Here is a 22133-nt window from a genome sequence, read left to right on the forward strand (position 1 = left end):
AGAAGTGAGATGCTGTCATTCCGCTGGCTACGCTTTCTGCTAGCTAACAAGGGGTCGGCCTTTTGTTATAAAGTTTTATCCAGCAGTCAAGTGTTTTGTATTAGGTACACCAAAATGTGTTCACTAAAATGCGCTCTAAATCTAGGCTGCTTGCTTTTGGCAGATTGTTAAGAGAGCAACAGTAAGTTAATTTTTGCACACATTCATGGTAGAATTGCAGATTTGTAACTGTGTCTTCTCTTACTTCTGTAGAGAGTTCAAATAGTACCAGATTTAAGGAATCAAAAAGTTTCTGCTCTCCTGGATTGTAGACATTTAATTAATTTTCTTGCTTTGCATTGCAATGCTTACTTATGATCATAGTCCAAGATTGTGGGTGTGTAACATGCACAGAGTATTTCCCTTAGTGGAGGTGAGTGGTAACTCCTGGACCTTTGTTCTTCCTGGTTTTCATTTCTCAGTTGTGAAAGTCCTTCATCATTAGTACCACAGCAGGTTCGATTTCCAGAAATTAAAGAAGTTAAATACAAACAAGGTATCATCTAGTTTACATTTCAGCATTATGATGCATTATTCTCATCTGTCTTTAATGACGACTTTGCTGTAATTACGGAAGGAAGACGACAGGGATGAATTTTAGGTGTGTGTTTTCTAAGATATATGTTGATTGAATTCTTGTTTTTCCACCTAATTCTCTGAGTAATTGTTACCCATAGAAAAAGAAAAATTAGCTACATAAGCAGTTGTATGTCAGATTAAAATGAGACAGTACTTGTTGCTGAGACTGACATAATGAAAGTATTTCTCTGTGTATCTACTTAGAGCTTGAGATTTAAATGCTTACAGGTAATGGGAAAGTAAAGGGCTATTAGGAGTGGTAATTTCTGTGTTCCTGTAGTTAGACAGTCATTGGCTGAAAAAAATGAAGAAATGTCTTGATCTTAGCTGGTCTTGTTAGGGTCCAGGAGAAAAGGCAGAAGAGAACTACAAATAATTGGGTGGGGTTCAGGGAGGGCGTAACACAATACTTAATCTTTAAAACTCTGTGAAACCTGGAGTGGAACATGTAGTAGCGTGGAAGTGGCTGTGAGAAAGCACCTCTGACTTACTGTAGATCCTGAAGGAATATCTTTATATTCTGCTGTCAGAAGCCAAAAACAAATAATAGGATTTATCTAGTCTTGACCTATACTATCTTTGAAATTATGGAAGTGTTCATATGAGCCTTTGATGACAGGTTTATCATAAAGCTGTATTGTCTATAGAAGAATGGAAAAACATCAAGTTTCATTGTGTTCTGAGTATTTCAGTCAATGAGCTCTAGGGTACAGAATAACAGGATGGTTTGGGCTGGAAGGGACCTTTAAAGATCATCTAGTCCAGTCTCCTTGCCTTGGGCAGGGACACATTCCACTAGATCAGGTTATTCAAAGCCCCATGCAGCTCAGCCTTGAACGCTGGCAGGGTGGGCGTCCACAACTTCTCTGTTTCAGTGTCTCATCATCACCCTCACAGTAAAGAATTTCTTCCTTCTATCCAGTCTAAATCTACCCTCTTTTGATTTAGAACCACTGACCCTTGTCCTGTCACTACAGTCGCTGGTAAAAAGTCATCTTTCTTATAAGCTCCCTATATAAATGGAAAGGCTGCAGTAAGATTAAGTTGGTCCTGACTTATTAAAACTCTTATTTTTGGGCTAAATTTTTTTATTGTGCTACCATCTTTGTTATTTTTTTATATCTTAATTTTGTTGCTTTGGGGAAAATATTTTTATGGACTTATGTAAAAATGGATCTTCTCTGCTTGATGTTTTTAGTGGTCCTTTCCAGGTGACTGTTTTCCTACCCTGTCATTTAATGAAGTTGATGAATTGATAACCATCTTTTCACTATGTCCCAAACTATGGTCACTAAGACTCATGGGAGTAGTGCATTTTCTTAGTTTCTGATTCTTTCGTTCACAGTTCACACACTGTTTATTCTGTGTACTTCCCTTAGTAGTTCCTTCTTCCCACCACTTTTGACTGCATGTTCTCTTGCTGTTAAAATTACATAAAGGAAGTGGTGTTCTTTTACTTAGCAAAGAAATCAATGTAAGCATGGGTTTACCAGATGGAAAAATTCTCTGCTTCCAAAATACCTTGGACTTTCAGGTTACCTGCAATAGAATCTCAGGTCTGGAGGAGTTACTGATAACTCTTTCTTTCAAGAAGAAGTTATTTGTAGTATCTTCTGGTTAATCTTTGATATCCATTAGGATGTTTGTTAAACAATGAGCTACCGCAGAACCCAGAGTTGGAAATACTGGATTTTTACTGTTGTATGGGGAGGAAACACTTCTTGATAAGATAGTGTTTGCTGCTCGGAAAGATTTTCACTGTTATGTTTTGTTACTAGCATTAGGATTTTGTTGTCAACTGCCCTGACCTAAGTACCTGCAGCCTTTGGGCAGCTCTGGGCACTAACTGTCCCATTTTCTAGTGGATTGCTGAATTGCAAGATTACGTTCCTTGGTTTTGGTATTTCAGATCTCATCTTGGATTTCTCATCTATGTAATTGACAATGTTTCAATGAAATAATTAATTTTGTATCCTTAATGTGAATGAATTCGGGCTGTCATATAAGGTGTATATTTTCTTTTCCTCTTGCAGGTTATCTTCCTGGGAAACATCACTTCTTGCATGTAAAGAATATCTCACTGAGTTGCCGCAACTGAGTTTAGAATGTTACTTGACTTGTGATTCTGATGGAGGAATAACCAGATCTCAGGCTGCTGCACTGGAAGACTTTACAGGAAATACAAAATGTCATCGAATAGGAGTCAGAACCCGCATGGACTTAAACAGATTGGTCTTGACCAGATATGGGATGACCTTAGAGCTGGAATTCAACAGGTTTACACCAGACAAAGTATGGCGAAATCCAGATACATGGAACTCTACACGTATCCTAATGCCTGTGACAGTTAGTACCCTGCTAGTAGATTAGAGATAGCTTTTTACTTCTCAAAACTCAAAATTGCTTCATAACCATTGGACTTAATGGCTTTTAAGAATACTTATTTTTATTTTGAAGATTGGCCTTTTCTATTTAATATTACTGGCAAATAAGCAGGAACATTCTGTTATTTGGAAAACTGACTTCCGTAATTATTATGGCTGCCTCTGTATTTCAAGTTTGATTACTATTATTTTTGATAGAGCAGATGTTTAAAGTTATTTTATTAATAGGTGTAATTTTGAGTCCACAATACACACAAAGAAAACAGAAATTTTTTTTCCTTTATATGTTAGTCTCTGGCTTTATGCTGCAGGTCTTAGTGGTAATAATGTCCAGTTACCTGAAAAATTTTTCAAATGTCATCCTCAAAGTAATATGTGTCCAATGGATTTCTCTTTAATTCCTAGCTTGCATCAGAGAGCTGTTTTCCAGTATCTTCCCATTCTGGGAGTGGTTATAAGATGCTAAAAGGGGGGTTAACATCCTTGTGTGAGTGTGCTGGAAGATTGCAGGAAGCTTTTTTCTGTCAGGTAGTGCATAAGGATCTTTTAAAACTAATTTGAAAGAGACACATGTCTTGTGCTGTATTATAGCTTCAGTGTTTGACTTAAGGATTTTATTTAGAAAGTGAGAAATGCTTTTACATTCCACCTATACAGTGGCAGGTAAAAGGATTTGGTGAGAAACCACCTTTGTTTTGCATCTATTATGTTGCATTGACTCGTAACCTTGTATTGCTCTGTAGAGTAAGTACTGCTTGAGAAGGTGGTGGTAAGTTGTGGTAAGTAAGAAGGTGGTTGCTAAGTGTGTAGACATATGATAGAAGTGATGACTGAATACATTTCATGTCTTCCTTTAAGTAGTTCTGCTATTTTTCTTTATCAATTTTTAGAGTTGCTTTATTTTAACAAAGTTATTGTTCTGATACATAAACTAACGTCTAAAGCTGTTGTTGGCACTGAGTGCAGCATATGAAATTTTAGTCTGTGTTAATTTTTTTGAAAGGACAGAGCTTTTATAAAAGAAGGAGGAGCTTGAAGGCTATAAAGCAATCAATTCAGCAGTTCCTTGGACTTTCTAAGGAGGTAGAAAAGTTTTTCTGTACATGTAATCTCAGCATCAGTGTGTAATCTTACCCATCTGTGCCTGCAGAATCTGTGCTTCCGGAGGTGGTGGGAAGAACCCTGATCGGTCTGCTGAGTGTTTCTAGGATACTTCTTTAATAGTGATGGGAAGATGTAATAACATTTGTTTCGGGTCAGACCTTTTACTAAGACTTAAAATTACTGATTTCTTGCAGCGCTAGGTTCAACATTGTTCTTGACTCAGTGAAACCAGTCTGCAAAAGTTGAATGTCTGACAGTAACTTGTCATGTGGTAGAACCTCTGAGAGAGTTTTTCTTCTGAGTGCCTTTAATATATCCTTGTTTGTGAGGTCTGTTAAGCAGGGCAGCTGAAGACTAGGTACTAATTATAATGGTAAAACACTTTTTTTTTTTTTTTTCCTCTCCTGAAGTTCTCAAATATTCTTGGAATGAAGCTGTAAAAGGGATATACTGTCTATTAACTACTCATTTTCTTCCCATTGCTTCTTCAAGGAGTGGTCGGGTTCAAAACTAAGGACTGTTTTTGTTACTTTCATAAGTGAATTAATTTAGTGGATAATTTTGTTGGTCAAGTTTGATTTGTGGATTAATATTACAATTTGATAACTCAGAATATTTGACACTGGTTAGGCTGAGGTTTTCATCTACTATGAAGATAACAATGCATTTTGCATCCTATACCATGTGCACATGTTCAAAAGTTGTGCTTAAAAGATTACTCTCCTTTCAAATGCAGTAACTGTAACATATTTGCTCAGTCTTTGTGTACAGCAAGTCCAATAGATTGATGGACTTTTATTTCAGGAAGCTCTGCCTATTGAACAGCTTAGTTTGGAAAGCAGAACAGATGCGGATGAGTTTCAGCTGCAACTGTAACTGGTCTGAAGATCAGCCCTACTTAAAGGATGCTAGGTCTTGTGCAGTGGGCACTTCAGTCTTCCCTCATCCTCTTTTATCCTTTTCCTCCCTTCCCATCCCCCGTTTTTTCTTTTTTTTGTCAGGGTATGAAATGGATTCAGTTTCATCCTTCTAATTTATAAGCAGAGGAGAACCATGCATACAAGCAAACTTGCCTTTAATCCTGTATCTGCTATTGATTTTTCAGTCAAAATTGATTGGAGATGTAGAAGGTTTTATTGTGCCTTGGTCAAGTGCATCTGGAAAAGAATTAGAATAGTTATGCAATTCAAAATGTTTGTATCTCTATCACACCTGCACTAATTTTCTTTATTCAGTGTCTCTTTTTGTGAGACACTAGAGTCAATCTCTGAGTACAGGCCAGAGTTTGTATTTTAGGTGGGGGTTTTTTCCCCTTCATTTCAGTGGGAGAAGAAAGACGTTGGTTATTCCAGGGCTTTTCTAGATCTGAGTATACTGAGGTGAACCAAAAATCTTTCCTCTCAATGGTGGTTACCAAGGTTGTCATCCTTCCTTTTTCTAACTATAATTTATTTGTGCTTTTGATTGCAGGATGCAGGGTCTTTTGTCAGTTTTTTTGTCAGATCAGATGATCATCTGTTTCTTTCTTGTGTGTTTTGTTGTTCTGGTGTTTGGGCTTTTTTCCCTATATGTGGGATTCTTGAAAATGAAATCTGGATGCTTTTCTGTTCCTTTCCCAGATATCAAGTAATTTCTAGTACTGAAGTGCCTGATGGCTCCTACAGCAGTAACTAACATTATCTAACAGCCTGTATTACAAGCTAGCATAGAATTATATGCCAAGCGTTGACTTCATGCAGAAAAGAGAAATAGTCAATAAAATTAACTAGATTTCTCGGAACAGTAGATCTAACAGCACTACTAATGTGAGTGAAGGGCCTGTGTACCCTATTTCTAGTTTGGTGACAATTAGTTTATAGGCCGTGAGCCACGGGACTAGCTTGTTAAAGTCAATGTTAGAGCAGTATATATAGACAGAACATCTCTCAGCAGCATTTAGTCTATTTGGAGGAAACTTCAGTTAGACTGTCCAGGAGAGGACTGTGTGTGCGTGTAGCAAGTTGCCAGTTTCTGTTTTGAATTGTTAGTTGAAGACCTATTACTTTGTTTACTAGAATTATTCTTACTTAACTTATTTATATTGCTGTAAGTCACTTCTTTATGGCCACCTCTTCTTAATGTCACCTGGCAATGATAAAATAGTCATACATCTTGTGTTATTTTATTTTTTTTTGCCACAAGGTGATGCCTGTTTTTCAAACTAATCTTATGGTGAGCCTGCAGTTTATTTTCCTGAGGCCTCGTGGTATGAGAGGATGAATTGGGATTTACTTACATTTGTATTTAATGGAGAGAATGAAAGGATTTTGTTAATTTTCTTGTTTTATGTATCTTAAGCAGATTCGCAGACCAAGTACTAGACTGTCAGAAAACTTTCCTGCACTATTAAAGTAGCATAATTTTTCACAGTGACTTAGACAAAAAAATTAGTAACTTCCTAAAATACTTATTTTTTTGTCCAAGCACACATCAACTTACCAATTTTCAGATATGAGTGGTGAATGGAAAGATCAGTGTTGTGCTTCTATTTTGTATGTGTGTACTTTTTTTGAAATGCCAAAATTACCATTTTTTACATAAACTCAGTTTAATATTTAAAGAAAATTCAATTGGGAAAACTAAGACTGTTTAAAGATTCCAAATGCCATTAATTTACAACAAATAAGATTTTTCTTTACATGAAGATATCTTAAAATCTTTTCATTGATAAGGATAGTTTACTATACTGTGGAAAGTGTGGTGTGGTTGTTTTGCTAAGACATAAAATGCAGTGTCCAGATTGCAGTGTCTGGATTGGCTTTCAGAGTCTTTCTGATGTGTACATAAAAATTACCAGTGATACATTTGAGTAGTTGTTTGGCATGATTATCATATAGCTCTTCTGTGAAAATTTGAAGTAAAATGACTGAATTTACTGTGACTTAAAATTTGCTCAAGTCACCTGTAAATTGGATTTTTCAAATGTGTTTCTTATATTATTCTGTTATTAACCATCATTAGTAATTATTTTCAGAATAGTTTTTTAAAGTATTTTAAGGTTAGGCTGTTCTTTTACATTTCATTATTTTATTCTGAAATCCTTGTTTCAAAATTTGCTTATTGTGATTCAATTTTTTTTACTTATTTACTTATTTTAACAAAGAGGTAGTTACTGATTATCCATTGGACCAAATGTAACTAACTGTACATCACAAAAGGTTACTGTAATTGTTTTATAAGGTGGGATTTTTTTTTTCTCAGATATTGGCAAGTGGTAAAGGAAAATGCTGTGTTAAACATTAAATAATTAAGTGTAGTATGCTTACATTTTAAAACTACCAGATGACTCAGGATAATCTGTCTGTTCATAAAATAGAATGTATAAATATAGTTAGTAATTTTTTTGCCTCTGGATAGATTCAGCACCAGTAGCACATGTTGCCCAGTCAAAACCATTAAGCCCTTCTCTTGGCATCCATTTGTAGTTGCTTCTATTGCAATCCTTTTCCTAGTGGCTTTCACTTGAATTCCTGTATTTTAGTAGGATTTTTGCTCAGCACATGCATATTAAAACTGTGAAAATCCTTATTTTCTAATTCATGATTCGGTTGTTACCAGTCAGCATGGTATGTTCTTGTGGGGTTTTTTTTGTCTGAAGAGATTATTTTGCTTTTTCTGATACTGAGAAGATACTGGGGTGTTAGGGCATGCTTTTTTTTTTTTTTTTTAATCTTGGAAACTTCCACTTTCTCTCGAGTTTCTGTCACTCTAAGACATCCTTTCACTTCAATGTCAGATTGTTTAAGGTCGCTTTGGTGCATCAAAGCAGCTTCTGCTGTCTGCTAGTATTAATCTTGCTTACTTTCAATACCTGATTTCGTAGCATTTATCATGTGCCAGTTAGGGCTTGAAGGTAGAAGTAAATGTATTTGTTTACATGTTTGAAGGGTACATAACATGCCTTTACATGTGTGGAAAAGTAGGTATCATTGTATGGATTTGTGTGTAGTTACAAAAATGGCAGCTTCAGTTTGAAAGAAGGGCAGAATATGTTTATATTAATCATTTCCCTTTATGTCCTCTTCCACAGTGATCGCTTGCTGTTCTACTTTTCTTTTTATAGTAACTAATAATATTCTGTACAAAACCAACCTCTGTCAATGCAACGAAAGCTAAATTTAAAAGCAACCTCAGTTACAGTGGATCTTACATTTCCTGGCATTAAGACTGTACACTTTGTTTATGCATTTGGCTTTGAAAATTTGTGTTTTTCTTGTAACTCAGTGCTTCTCTGTGATTCTTTTGAGTTTATGCCATGAAGAGGGAAAAAAGAAGTTATCTGTTAGTCTTCAGATAGCTTTTGCTGGAAGTTTCTCTGATCTCAGACTTGTAGAAATGTGTCTGAGCTGAGTTATGCCTGGATTTTCATAGCAGCTGCACAGCTGATGCTGTAATAGCTCCTTCAGTCTCTGCCGCAGTCCTTCCCTGACTAAAATGGTTTGACTGAAATGGGATGGTTGAACTGCAATTGTATCAAATCTAAATACTTAGATGTATCAATTGAGTCTAGAGACTTAATTGCTTTGTAACACAAGTGGTGAATGTGTGGGGTTGGGGAAGGGATCTTAATTTGTTTCTTTGTTTGTTTTCTTTGAACTGTTTTGTGGAGGTAACCCTTCCTTACTGAATGATGAACGAACATACATAAAATCTCTTGATGATACCTTCTTGAAAAGAATGAAGGTTTCTGGGTTTTTTGTTTTACTGCTGCTCCTCACAAAGCTAAAGTGAGTGTTTAAAGCACTTGTTCTGAAGATTGATTGCTTTTTGACAACCTTATAATTTCAAGAACTTTTGCAAAATTCCTTAATCTATTTGGCTTATGAAACATTAAAGTCATGTAGGTATGTCTCTTAGCAGCTTTACTTATGCCCGAGGTGGCTTTGTGAGGTTCACACAGCCTCATCTTCTGGATTTCAACAGAAGTTGAGTGGCTTTAATTTAAAGAAAATATGTAAAGCTGTTCTTTAGTAAATATAATAGGCTGTATTGTTTGTGTTAGAAGTGGTTTTACAAGAATACAAAACTTCCATAATCGTTCCTAGCATTTTTCTTATCAGTATTTTCAGTAACTTTCTGTATGGTGTTCTTGCATGCCTTTGGTGTGATCTAGGAAAAATACAAATTTTTCACAGAAGTGGAACTAATTTCAACTTAGTCCTGTTGGCCAGCCATTAAACGTAGAGCATAGAGTTAATTATTGCTTAAGATCTGTGAAATAGCAAATTTATGTCTAAAACTGATGTTTATAATAAAGAGACTAGACGTAAAACCAGAGAAATTTTGGTAGAGCGTTCAGCTTTTGTTGTTGTTGTGGGCTTCCTCCTTTTAAAAAGCTTAGTTGTCATTTCTCTCTGCACTACAGTTTGTGCTATGTTGTGTTAATTCTGCTTCCCTTTCAGTTCCTTCAATTTTACATATCTGTTCCTCAACAGACTTCTTCCAGTTATATGAATTTTTCATAGGAAGATGGAAAAACTGTGGGGACCCAGCTGTACTGCTGAAAGAGGAATCAGTTATTGCCTCAGCAGAACTGTTTTCTTTTTTAAAAATTTAAGACTAAGGACTCGTGCAAAACTGAGTAATTTGCACCCATCAGTGTAAAGTCTGACTGCTTTCCTGTTGTGTGTTGAATTACAAAACTGATAATTTTCCTCATATAATTTCTTTTTGCAGTTGCTCTTGGACAAAATAAAAAAAAAAAGCTGTATGGAGTACTTTAGTACTTTTCTGGGGAGGAGAGCAGGTTAGAGCTGAGCATGGCGTGCTCAAGCTTGTGTTTTGATGGCATACTTGCCCAAAAAATATATGGACTGTTACTGAGAGAGCCTGTTTCACTTCCCTTGTGTGGACACAGAAGTTCAGATCTATTGAGCAAAGGATCTGGGAACAGGGACAACAGTTAGTTGTAGTGGTGGTTACTTCCCTAGTCCAGATGTCTGATGGCCTGCATGAGCTCTCATGCTACTGAAAAAGCAGGTGCCAAGGAAGCTCTCCAGGTGGGTTGTGGAAATGGTCTTATACAAGATGGCTTGGAGGCGTGGGATTTTTTTTTCCCCTTTGCTGTGCTCACCTTTAGAAACTGAGCCAAGGAAGTCAAAAGTAGTGTCAATTATATTGATGACAAAGGTGGTAAAATTAATTTGTCTTTGGCTGTTTTTTGTATCCCATTTCGTAGAGTATTGTAGGAGAATAACATTCTGAAATAGATTTTTCATCTTGAACAGCACAATGCTGAATCATTTCATAAACTTCCTTGCAGTCTTCTTCCTTAAATTTTAATTTAGATAAGTAAATGTAATTTCTCCTTCACTGTAAGGAAGGCGTAGAGGTTAGAGGACATTGATCTCGATCTGTTCCTCCTATAGATGGTTTGTCTGCTGGGCCAAATCTGAAGTTCAGCAACCAGAAGCTTGGGGACCAGCACGGCTTCACTGTGGTGCAAACTATTCTACTGATGAATTTACTTCTCTGCTTATTGTAGTTGGAAATTGCTATGCAGCATTGTGCAAACACCCACAAAAAACTTTCCTGATAGTTGTTTGTGTATGTATATGGCTTCTAGCATACAAAGCATTGAGGGGATTATTTTGCCTTCTGCAACCAAGAATTCTTCTCATAGTGTTCCCCTTGTTATTCTGAGATGGACTGTCATATACTTTGTTGTAACAGCACAAATCTGATTTTGTTTTGAATATGTCAATCTTTCTGTCAGTGGCTGGCTTTAGCAGATGGGGACACAGATTGTAAACAAAGTGTGAGAGAGCATTCTTTTAGATGTAGTATGTCAAAGAGTTATTTACACTTGCAAACAGCCTTCTGCACAGGCAAACTAACTTCAGTGTGACTTGTATAGAACAACTATATTAGAGAATTTCAAAAGTGCTGCCTTGAACCCTTTGGCTAGCAAGTCTCAAGCCAGAATAAAAGACAAAGATGGGCATTACTGATATTACTTTTGTTCAGCTCAGAGTTGATTACTGTCAGGGATGGACAAAAAGTCTCAATCTCTCTCAGTATTTACTTTACAAGGAATCCTGAGTTTTAATAGTAAAATGTATGGAGTTAGGAAAAGGCTTATGCCATCTAACCTTGGTCTTTATTTTTCTGAAGGTTGTTGTGATTGTTTGTAGAGGTGAACAGAAGGAATATTTTCATCAGGCGCTACTCTCAAAGCTGCAAGAATTACCCATCATCTAGACAGTCTTCATATTTTTAGGCTTGCTCAAAGCCACTTGGGATAGGAGAGTTAGAGGAAGAAGGAGACAAGTCTGTCAACTGGGTATTTATGAATCAGCCCTAAGTTCCTTGTATCATGATGGAGAGGTTTTCCATTTTAGATAAATTTATAGTAACTCCTTTAAAATTAAACTGTGAGATAAGCCCTGCTTTTCTTGTTTCTGGAAATAAAGTAAGTTGGGTATCTAGAAAAAAATTGTTGTGCTGTGTGGTGTTCCTCACTTGAACAGGGAATTCTGAAGTCAAAGTGTAGATGGTAATAGTAGCAACAGCACCAGGGAATTTGAACAAACAAATGATTAGGAGGTAGAAAAAATCATTAATGTCCAGGAAATCAGTGGCTAATAGAGATAAGGGGCTGATTAAAAGTTCAGTTGCTTCAATTCAGCACAGCTGAAGTCTTTATGTTACTGGTTGATACCATTGGAAATTTAGTTTTTTGGCACCTGGATGAGATAACAGATAGGAAATGAAAATATGCTTTATGTTCTCAGAAAGGGTTAATCTTAGGCAAAGGGCATTGCTTCTTTGCACAGAATGCAATGGCTTTCTGAACAAGTATGTGAATACAGACCATGAGCAGGCTTTCCTTCCAGTTTGATATGAAGACTGTGGGCCTTGTTCCTGATGGCATGCAAGATACTCTGATCATTAAACCCAGTTTAAGGTTATGATTTGTCTATGAAGCTTTTTTTAAAGTTAATTGCAAGAAAGTTAACTGGATACTGTAAGAAATTTTTTTACTTGAGTTTACTATTTATTACAAGCAACTCTTCACAGTGACTGTAATGTGTCATATATCTGGGGTTTATAATTCCCTTGGGATTTGGTTGTGCTGATGTCTTCCACTACATTGTGATGGAGTTTCTGAAAGGAAAGATAAAAGTCAACTCTCTATTAATTTCATAGTATGTGTTGTACTGTGGATGAAACCTGTCTGGTGGTTAAAGCTGGGTCCACTTGTGCTAAACACAACTTAAAACCAAATTAAACCTTCTGGATTGGTTAATACAGTGTTCTCTAACACGAGATGTGATTCAAAAGCCTGCCCTTAGACTGTCAGTAGAAGCATGAGTGCTCAGTAGCTTTGTTCCTGTTGGCTGATTGTTTGCCGTGTGAGTCATTAGGGTGATTTTTGTTGTCAGATCTGAGTCCTCATCAAGTTCTTTTAGGTGCTACCCAGCTAATTTATTTTTCTTGCATGTGGAGTGATTTCTTTCAGGATGCTTTCTTATTTGAAATGTTTTGAGCAATGTGACTTCCACTTACTACTTCGAAAGAATTCTGAATATCTGAATGTTTTAGGTCAGAAAACTGAGAGTTTTCTTGAAATGTTATATTAACAGTTCCAGGCTGTATTAGTGTAAGAGGAAAAATTATTGCTACCACTTCTTAGAGTTGTCTGCTGCCTTTGTGAAGCCTGGCTTAAAGGTGTGAAGAGAAAACTTCCTACCCTGGTATGGTCCTCAGATTTTTCAGGTAAACAGCGATGAAGTTGCAGCCAGAAGTCCAAGGGTAATCAAGAGACACTTCAGGGCCTTGGGATGACTGATTAAGAGATCAGGAGTACAAGTACTTTTCTCCTCTTTCCTTCAGTTGCAAGGAATAAGGGAAGAAACAGGAAAAGCTGGCAGATCAATACCTTGGCTCCAAACCTGGTGTCATTGACAGAATTTTGATTTTCTTTTTTTTTTTTCATCTTGGGTTGGTTTATACGACACCAGGCCTGTTGGCAACAAACAGGGTACACCTGTCTCAAAGGGGGGAAAGTGTCTTTGCATAGCAGGGCTCATTGAGAGAGCTTTAAACTAGATTTGAAGGGGGAGAAGGATGAAACCAGGGGGCAGCACCAATGTTTAAGGGGTAGCATGCTAGTGAGATCCTTCAGTCTACCATCTCAGTTGAGGTAGGGGATAGAGATCCATGTGACAGCAAAGACAAAAGGGTCACTGATCTGTTAGAAACCACAGAATTGCCTGGTTGCATAAGAATTAGAGCTTTTCACCCTGGATCACCCTGGGTTCAGTAACCCAAGTGAATCTGTGTCAGTGCATGCAGCATGGGCAACCAACAGGCAGCCAGTCACAAATGTTCTTCCCCAGGGCTCAGTACCAGCACCAGTTCAGTGTAATATCTTCACTGATGACTGAGACGAGGGAATCAAGTACACCTTCAGTCAGTTTGCACAGGACACCAAGTTAGGTGAGTGTGTTGATCTGCTGGAGGGTAGGAAGCCTCTGCAGAGGGATCTGGACAGGCTGGGTCAATGGGCCAAGGCCAGTGGTATGAGGTTCAACAAGGAGAAGTGCTGGATCCTGCACTTCAGTCACAACAACCCCAGGCAGCACTACAGTTTGGGGGAAGAATGGCTGGAAAGCTGCCCAGCAGAAAGGGACCTGGGGGTTCTGTTTGACAGCTGACTGAACATGAGCCAGCAGTGTGCCCAGGTGGCCAAGAAGGCCAATGGCATCCTGGCCTGTATCAGCAATAGTGGGGCCAGCAGGACCAGGGAAGTGATTGTCCCTCTGTACTTGGCACTGGTGAAGCTGAAGCTCAGATCCTGTGTTCAGTTTTGGTCCCCTCGCTATACAAAAGACTTTAAGGTGCTGGAGCACGTCCAGAGAAGGGCAACAGATCTGGTGAAAGGTCTAGAGCACAAGTCCTGTGAGGAGCAGCTGGTGGAATCACTGTCTCTGGAGGTATTTAAAAGACCCATAGACGTGGTGATTAGAGAAGTGGTTTAGTGGTGGACTTGGATGCGCCAGGTTAATCTTTTGACTCATCTTAGAGGTCTTTTCTTACCTACGCAATTCTATGAGTCTGTGATTTTACACTTAAATGTTGGGATTATACTTGTAGCCTAAAATTGGGTTCCATTATTTATTTATTAATCTTTATTTATTAATCTTTTAAATGTACATGTTTTTCACCATTACTGCTTTCCAGGTTTGTGCCCTGTCTGCCAGTGTTAAGTGGACAAATGTTTTATAAAGGATTGTGTTTGAAAGAATGCAAAAATATTCTCTATGTTTTCAAGTACTGAATGTTGCTTGAGGGTTAGTGTTGAAATTTCTTCCAGTTCAAATGAAAGCTTATGTATTTGTAGAAGGCCAATATAATACATCAAATAAATTCCATTTAAATGTTGAAAATAACCTTATCAGCAAATTCCACTGCTTTGTTTTCTTGGTGATCTTGTTAAGTAAGTGTTAGGTAAATTTGGTGTTGAGGTTAGTACTTGCAGTGCTCTCAGCAGTTTTAGAGGTTTCTACTGCAGATAACTCTGCTGAAAATTACTTCATTTTCTTAGCTTTGGTATGATTTGATGTGGCCTAATGCATCTTGTAATGTACTATGTTTTAAGTCATATAAGTAGCAGCTTATTGAAATGAACGTAGTTTTTCATTTTATTTTTAATGTCTTACACTGGTACATATGTGTTCCTTAACGCTTCTGTCAGTCATGTTTATAACTACTGTACCAGTGTACACCAGTCTAATCAAGCACGGGGAGCTGGAGTACCTCCTTCTAAATCAAAAAAGGGCCAGACACCTGGAGGTGCTCAGTTTGTTGGCTTGGAGTTGTACAAACGGCTAAAAGAATTTCTGAAGAACTACTTGACAAATCTCCTTAAGGTAAGATGGGACGTGAGATTGATCTGCACTTGTAGTAAGTAATAGGGGCTAGGTTGAGAAAAGCTTGTATCAACAAACCTAGAAGTGTATGCAGCCACTGGAAGTAAAAAAAAAAAAAAAAAAGAATAATCTTGAAATCTGCTTTTGTCTCCATTAGCCACTAGAATGTTTTATAGGCTTTACCTCAGTTGCTAAGTTGTACCTGTGAGCTGCTTTTCCCCATCAAACCAAAACAGCATTCTTGTGTTTTAGAGAAGTACTGTTACATGCCGTCTTAAGCTGTCTTGTATTTTAACATTATCCAGAATGTACTCATGGTTTTATTCCCTTGTCCATTCAGGCTGTAGAGGTCCAGTTTGGAAAGACACTTGAACTTTAAAATTTTATCTTTCCTTTTTTTGTTTTTCTTAAGAAAAGGAAATATTATGCCACACCTGTTTTCTTGAATGTGGAGCTTCATCTACTACCCGTTTACTTCATTATTACTTCTCTCCCATCCATGCTTACTGGTTTCAGCTCCCCAAGGAGCAACAGTGGGAATGGGTGGTACATTTTATGGAGGTTGTCATTCTGAATGCATTACCTGGTGCACCCATCAGTGTCACTGCTTGATTGTAACATAGTGGCCTCATGCTCTCTCCCACAGGAGGGACAGGAGTATCTTCTGGACCTTTGTCTATGCTGTGCATTTTTTTCCCAGCATTTTATTTCCAAAATCTCATTAATTCCAAAATCTGGCTTTGTGCTTTATTAATGTAGAACTAGATGTATTAACACTTATGTTCCCTATGAATACATTGCATGGTGTAGGTTAATTACGCAGTCAGTTTGTACACCCTTATATATCTTGGTTTTACCTTGAAATTGCCCAACAGTACTGGTAAACTGTTGTTATTTTAGGATGGTGAAGATTTGATGGATGAGAGTGTGCTGAAATTCTACACTCAACAGTGGGAAGATTATAGGTTTTCAAGCAAAGTATTGAATGGGATATGTGCCTACCTCAATCGACACTGGGTTCGTCGTGAGTGCGATGAAGGTCGTAAAGGAATATATGAAATTTATTCAGTAAGTAGCTTTTTGAAGGGAGCAATTTATCTATTCCATCTGTCATGTTTGCATTATCATCCTGCAGATTGCTGCTTGAATCTCATAGGAAGTTCATAGAAGTTGAGCAAAGTGGAAATCTCCCTTCCTTCCATACTCCCACCCCAGTATATTTGTAAAAATTCCAAGGGTCTCAGCCTGTGAGATGTTCAATCTGCCTTGTATGTATTGAGACTTGCAGTATTAGACTGTTGAGGGTTGTCTGTCTGAATATTTGCTGCTTATACCACTGTCTGTGTGCATCAGTGTGGCCTTGTCGTTCCACTTAGAATTCAGCCAAGTGTTTCAAATACCAAATGAAGAAGTAAATTGCAGTTTTTTTCTGATGACTTCAATACATCTCTTCAAATTTTTTAGCATTCAAGCTGCTAAGATTCAGTCAACATTTGGTTTGTAGTGTAAGTTATTTTGGTACAGTTCTGAAAGATTGATATGTGATCTTGATAATTTTTTTTGTAATGTAAAGTAATATAAATAAGAGAAGAACTTAGCAGAAGTGCTGTATCTCAGATAACTAAAAGTTTGTTGTTTAGGTTTTTTAGAAATGATAATTGTGGTCCTTGCTGGTGTAGCATTAGGAAACTGATGTAGTGTTTTACTGCTCCACTAAAATAACTTTGCATATAGTAGAAAAACAGTTGGTATCCTTAGTTCCCTTCCTCTTAACTTTACCAGCCTAATGCTAAGAGACTGTGTCAGCCTGGTAATTGCCGAGAAAAAAAGCTGTATGTTGTCAAAGTAATTTCCTGGCTTTGTTAGTTTTCACAGTTGGCAGTGGATCGCTGTCAGAAAAGGTAGAGTTAATAATAAAGCAAGTGGTAATTTAGGTGTGAAACAGTCTTGTTGATTGAGAAATGTGTGTGCCAAAATACAATAATTTTAAAAGTTCTGATTATTTAGCATACTATATCAGCTTTCTTTAAGAAGTTATCCTGCATGTATATGTGTATATGTAAATATTTTTATTCCATCTTTCACCTCCTTTCCTTTCCTTCTAGCTTGCCTTGGTGACCTGGAGAGACTGCTTATTCAGACCATTAAATAAGCAGGTATATATATAAATATATTATTATTATTATAGTGTTATTTTATTGGGTTAGTTTTGTATATTGTTAGTAACTGCTTCAGAGAGAATTTGGAGGATGGGAGGGGCACAAACCCTGAAAATAAAAGGGAGCCCTCTGCTTCTCTTTTGTGATGTTAAAAAAGATAAATATTTGAGGGAATAGGCCTTTCTCTGTGTGTATGATTGAACCTTGATAACCAAGACTGTTCTGTTAATCTCTCTGCTGAGAGGACCCTTGTCTTTTTTTTAAAAAAAAGCTAAGGAGACTCATTTTAAATGAAGTAGCAACTTTAGCTGTTTCTAAGCCATGCAGGAATCAGGGCTGATGACAGTCATGTCTTAAGGTTTGAGAGTCAAGATTTTATGAGAATAGATAGTGACAGGCAGGGATTTTGGTCTTTTCTGATGTTACTGTGAATTGTTAAATCTACACTGTGCCTGGGAGATTCAGGTCAACCAAATATTTTAAATTCTTTAAATCAACACAATATAAAACCAGACGTTCCACCACAATTTTCAGGTATGTATGTATGTTGATTTCACTTACCAGTACTTCATGATGAAGTAGTTGCAGCAGATCATTTGTGTAAAGAACAGGTGGTGAGTTCAGCTCTTGCCACAGAGTCGTCTTGTCTTTTAGGTATAAAACAAAAGAAGGTTGGCTTAGAAGGTGCTTTTCTGAAATTAAAAAAAAAAAAAAGATGAAGAAAAAAGACTAAGCACTTTAATACCCATATATATATGACCATTAATCAGACTGTAATTATGTTATATAAGTTAAAGGTGTAACATACTCTGTAGGAATTTCATATGTTCAGATCTCTTTAAATGTTGTTTTCAAGGGGCTTGACTTGTCTTCAGTATAGGAATACAGTCCTGATTAAATACTGTGCTTGATCTGCCAGCTGCTTTTTCTGTGCTTGACTTACTTTTAATTCCTGTTTTCTAAGGTAACAAATGCGGTGTTGAAATTGATTGAAAAGGAAAGAAATGGTGAAACTATCAATACAAGGCTGATCAGTGGAGTTGTACAATCCTATGGTAAATGAGATTTCTTTAAGGTTCTATTATTTTCTTAAGAATAAGTAAATATAGGTACCCTATCAGAGCCTGGAAGTACCATCCCACCTCCTCGGATGTCCAATAAAGATTTTTTTTTTTATAGTGACTTAAATACAGTTATGTGTTTTTTAACTTCATATTTGTACTGACACTTGGTACAATTACAGTTGGTTATACCATATTTGTAATACTTGAAAGAGCAACCGATGGACAAGAGTGTTCATTGTTTACAAATCTGTTATTTAGAACCTAAATCTGGAAGGGGAGAAGTATAGTAGTTTACAAAGCAGAGTGGTTTTTTTTTTTTCCCATTTGCATGACATTGAGAATTTTGCCATCCAGATTATAGGTTTCATTAATAAAAACAAAAGCATATAATCTGGGGGAAAATTTGAACTAGCTTCTGAGTTTGCAGAGTTTTCCAAATCCTATAATCCATTTAAGAAATGTATCCAAAAATGAAATTTACATGAGTAATGTCTTGTGTTGGTTATTGTGTAAGTGCAAAATCAGTGTGTATTTTTAAAAGTTTTTAAAAGTGGCATTGATACAGTCCCAATCCATTACCTTCATCTAAGTCAGAAGGAGTGTACTTCGTTTATTTGCAAGAGACCACTTCATAAAAAACAATTTTGGCATTACTTGGGTTTTTTTGTTTTTGTTTTTTTTTTCATGTAGTGGAGCTGGGGCTGAATGAAGATGATGCATTTGCAAAAGGACCTACACTAACTGTCTATAAAGAATCCTTTGAATCTCAGTTTCTTGCTGACACAGAGAGATTTTATACACGGGAAAGTACTGAATTCTTGCAACAGAACCCAGTCACAGAGTATATGAAGAAGGTAAGTTACTTAATCAGCTTTGTGATTAAGTTTTTCTGGATACAGGTATTTTTTAGAGGTAAAATAATATAAATTCTAGGCTTTTATTATCAATTTCTTAAAATGCTGGTTTTTTGACAGGAAGAGTTAGCTCTTTTTCCCTGTAGTGATTTGCTTCTGTGTTTATCTGGTCTGAAGTTTGTCTCCTTTGCTGCATTTCAGGAAGTACAGTGGAAGTTTGAAACATTCTTAATGGGCAAAACAGAAGAGAATGTTAAAATAAATTCACATTTTGTTAGACTTCAAGACACTAAAACAATAATTTTGCTTTAAACCTACAGGTTGACTGTTCCTGTACAGGAACTGTGTGTTGGCACATTTATTGGAATCTCTTCCTGACCAAGCTGGCCAAGGAAATAGATCATTAATGAACTTTAATTCTCTCAGAATATTTCATTGTAATGAACCTTACGCAGTTACTTCTGATCAACAGAGGCCAGATTTAAAGTCTTGACTAGTCTCTGCTTTTGGGAATCCCAGACAGAGCAACTAAGAGCAAACAGGATAAACATTGACTATTTCTAGCCTGGTTATTGGATCAGTCTTACTAAATGTGAAATACATAGGTCATCTTCCGTCTTGGACATGTGCTGCTTTGTATATTTTTCTCAGCACATTTCTTTACTTTCTGAATTGCTGCTTGTTTTTTCCCTTTCAGCTTAGTTAAAAAATAAGAGTTTTTTGAGTATGTGATATGCAGATACACATCCCTCCATGCAGTATCTTTTGTGCAATGCTTTTTACCACGGAACACATCCTCTCTTGACTCTTGGCATTAGAGTCAATGAATTAACCAAGAAAAAAAAGTGGGAGAGTCCTTGATATAACATAGTAAAATGAATCATGCCTTTAGTCTGTTGAGATAGTTGCCCAGTAATTAGCCAACCTACCTATGTTTACTTTTCTGTTGTCGAATTAATTATTTTTTGCTACTTCCATTTTAATTTCTTGTCTTAACTTTCATCCTAATATACGTGTAAAAAGGGAGTAAGGGAATTTCGGTCATTCATAACCTGAATGACTGGCTCATCCAGGCTTCCTTGGTACAGGATAGTAAAAAGCTGTCTGAAGGTCATTGCTATTTCAAGAACTGGAGATTAGTGGCAAGTAGAAATAACTTATTAATACCCCAAACAATCCTCAGGTCTTCAAAAATCCGCAAAAGAGCAAATCACTGCTAGAAGCTGATGTTGAAGCTGAAAGCCCTTATAAACTTGGCAGAAGACAGGGCAGATCTTCAGCAAGAAAATGTGTAGCCTTAAGTCTCTGCTCAAATTAGTATAGTAGAGATGTATACAAGCTATTTGAGCAGTCTTGGCATCTCCTTATAGACTAGTGGTTATAAGATCTTAAAAGTAATCTGTTGGAAGCATGAACTGCAGACGGAGTAATCTGCTGTTAGTACGCTTACTTGACATTCTCCCTGAAGCACTGTACATTAAGTTCTGACTGGGCATAAATAGCATCGGAAAATAAAAAGAAACCTGTTGGAGTACCTTAGTGCACACCAGCATAACATCACTGTTACCATGTTATAGTAGAATTGTGGTTGTTTCTTGTAGAATACTCAATGAAATCTTAATTAGAATTAGGATTTGTGTCTATAGTTATACAGGCAGACTTACTGAGTTTAGAAGGAATGTGAATTTTTCTTCTCAGGCCAGAACTCATGAGTAAAGCTGGCATAGCCTGATGTGCTGTAGGGAAAAAGGTCAGTATTTTTTAAGACTGTCCCTTGAAATATAGTCTGAAACTGAACTTTTGATCACTATAGTTAAAGCAGGTGAAAATATTTTGTGTGAACTAATTATTTTTCCCTTCTTTCTGAAATGTGACTTTAAAAGGAAAATGGAATTATAAGAACACAAAAAAAATGAGACCATAAGCAAACATGAAGTCAGAGTAAATATTTCTTTTCATAAAGGAGCTGAAAGTGAGAGTTTACTGTTAATGTTAAAAGTGATGGTCTAAGGATATTTTAAGAAGCAGCATTAGAAGCAGCAGAATTTCCTGAACTACAGAAGTACAGAATTGCTTAAATACAAGATCAGTAGAACTACTAGTCTGATTCCAGTCCCCAGTGTTCATCAGAAAGATTTGCTGCTATTTGCTGTCAGTAAAGATTGTTACTCCATACTGGTAAGAAACTAGCAAGTACTCTGAAGCAGGAGCTTATATTCCTTCCCAAACTGTTGATTTCATTTCCTATATTTTAATCAGTACTGGTTTAGCTCGAGGAGACAGTAATCCAGGACCATTTCACAAGAACTTAAGTGCAAAATCATTACAGAAAGAAGTGAAGCTAACAGTGGGTGAGATTATTTAAAGCTGTCTAAGTATGATGCAGTGGAATTGTTACTTTTTTTGTTGTCCGTATTATGATCTTTCATGCTTAGTTGATAATCTGACATACTAGGAAACTGAATTAACCTAATGTCATTTTCTTGGGGACACTGCTAATTTAAATAATTTGGACTGATAAGAGGACATACACACTTTATCCCTAATAATGTGCTGCAATTAGAGATGGCTTGTAAAGCAAATCTTTAACACTTTCCCAAACAAAATAGAGATAATTGTTATATAAACAATTTCAGTTTTACATTTTGGCGTAGGTACTATTCCTCAAGTGACATTTAAAATTTTAGTTTGCCAGGAAGATATGCATATGTAGCATTTCATATGCCAAGTTAAATGCTAGTATAATTTAAATGATTGTAGTTTATTGGGAAGCTTTTCTGTGTAAGAATGTAGATGAGATCATTCAAATAAATTTGTCATAGGCATACTGTTAAATTGTAGTTTTCTGCCTTTTAGTTTTGTGGAGGCATGAAATATATTCATGTTTGTCTTAAACAAAACTACCCCTGTAGCTGGTGAGCTTTCTGATTCTAAAACTGCCAGCATCTCATGTCAGCAGCTTTCTCTTTTTCTGACAGCAGATTTCCATCTGTAAACTTCTTATTCAGAAGCAATGGGAAAACAGTCTTGCTGTGAT

General features: G+C 36.7%; 1 protein-coding gene across 1 annotated transcript in view; it reads left to right on the forward strand.

Annotated features, from left to right (window-relative positions):
• The window catches only part of CUL1 (cullin 1), a 52959-nt gene that overhangs the window by 12702 nt on the left and 18124 nt on the right, over positions 1-22133 (forward strand). Inside the window, exons 2-7 of the mRNA XM_064668849.1 lie at positions 2652-2944; positions 14845-15019; positions 15920-16087; positions 17125-17175; positions 18143-18233; positions 18933-19096. Of these exons, the coding sequence (XP_064524919.1) occupies positions 2805-2944; positions 14845-15019; positions 15920-16087; positions 17125-17175; positions 18143-18233; positions 18933-19096 (789 nt within the window). The 5' untranslated portion in view covers positions 2652-2804. The remainder of the gene's footprint in view (positions 1-2651; positions 2945-14844; positions 15020-15919; positions 16088-17124; positions 17176-18142; positions 18234-18932; positions 19097-22133) is intronic.

The sequence above is a fragment of the Pseudopipra pipra genome, chromosome 1 (assembly GCF_036250125.1).
Source record: "Pseudopipra pipra isolate bDixPip1 chromosome 1, bDixPip1.hap1, whole genome shotgun sequence".
NCBI classification, from domain to species: domain Eukaryota; kingdom Metazoa; phylum Chordata; class Aves; order Passeriformes; family Pipridae; genus Pseudopipra; species Pseudopipra pipra.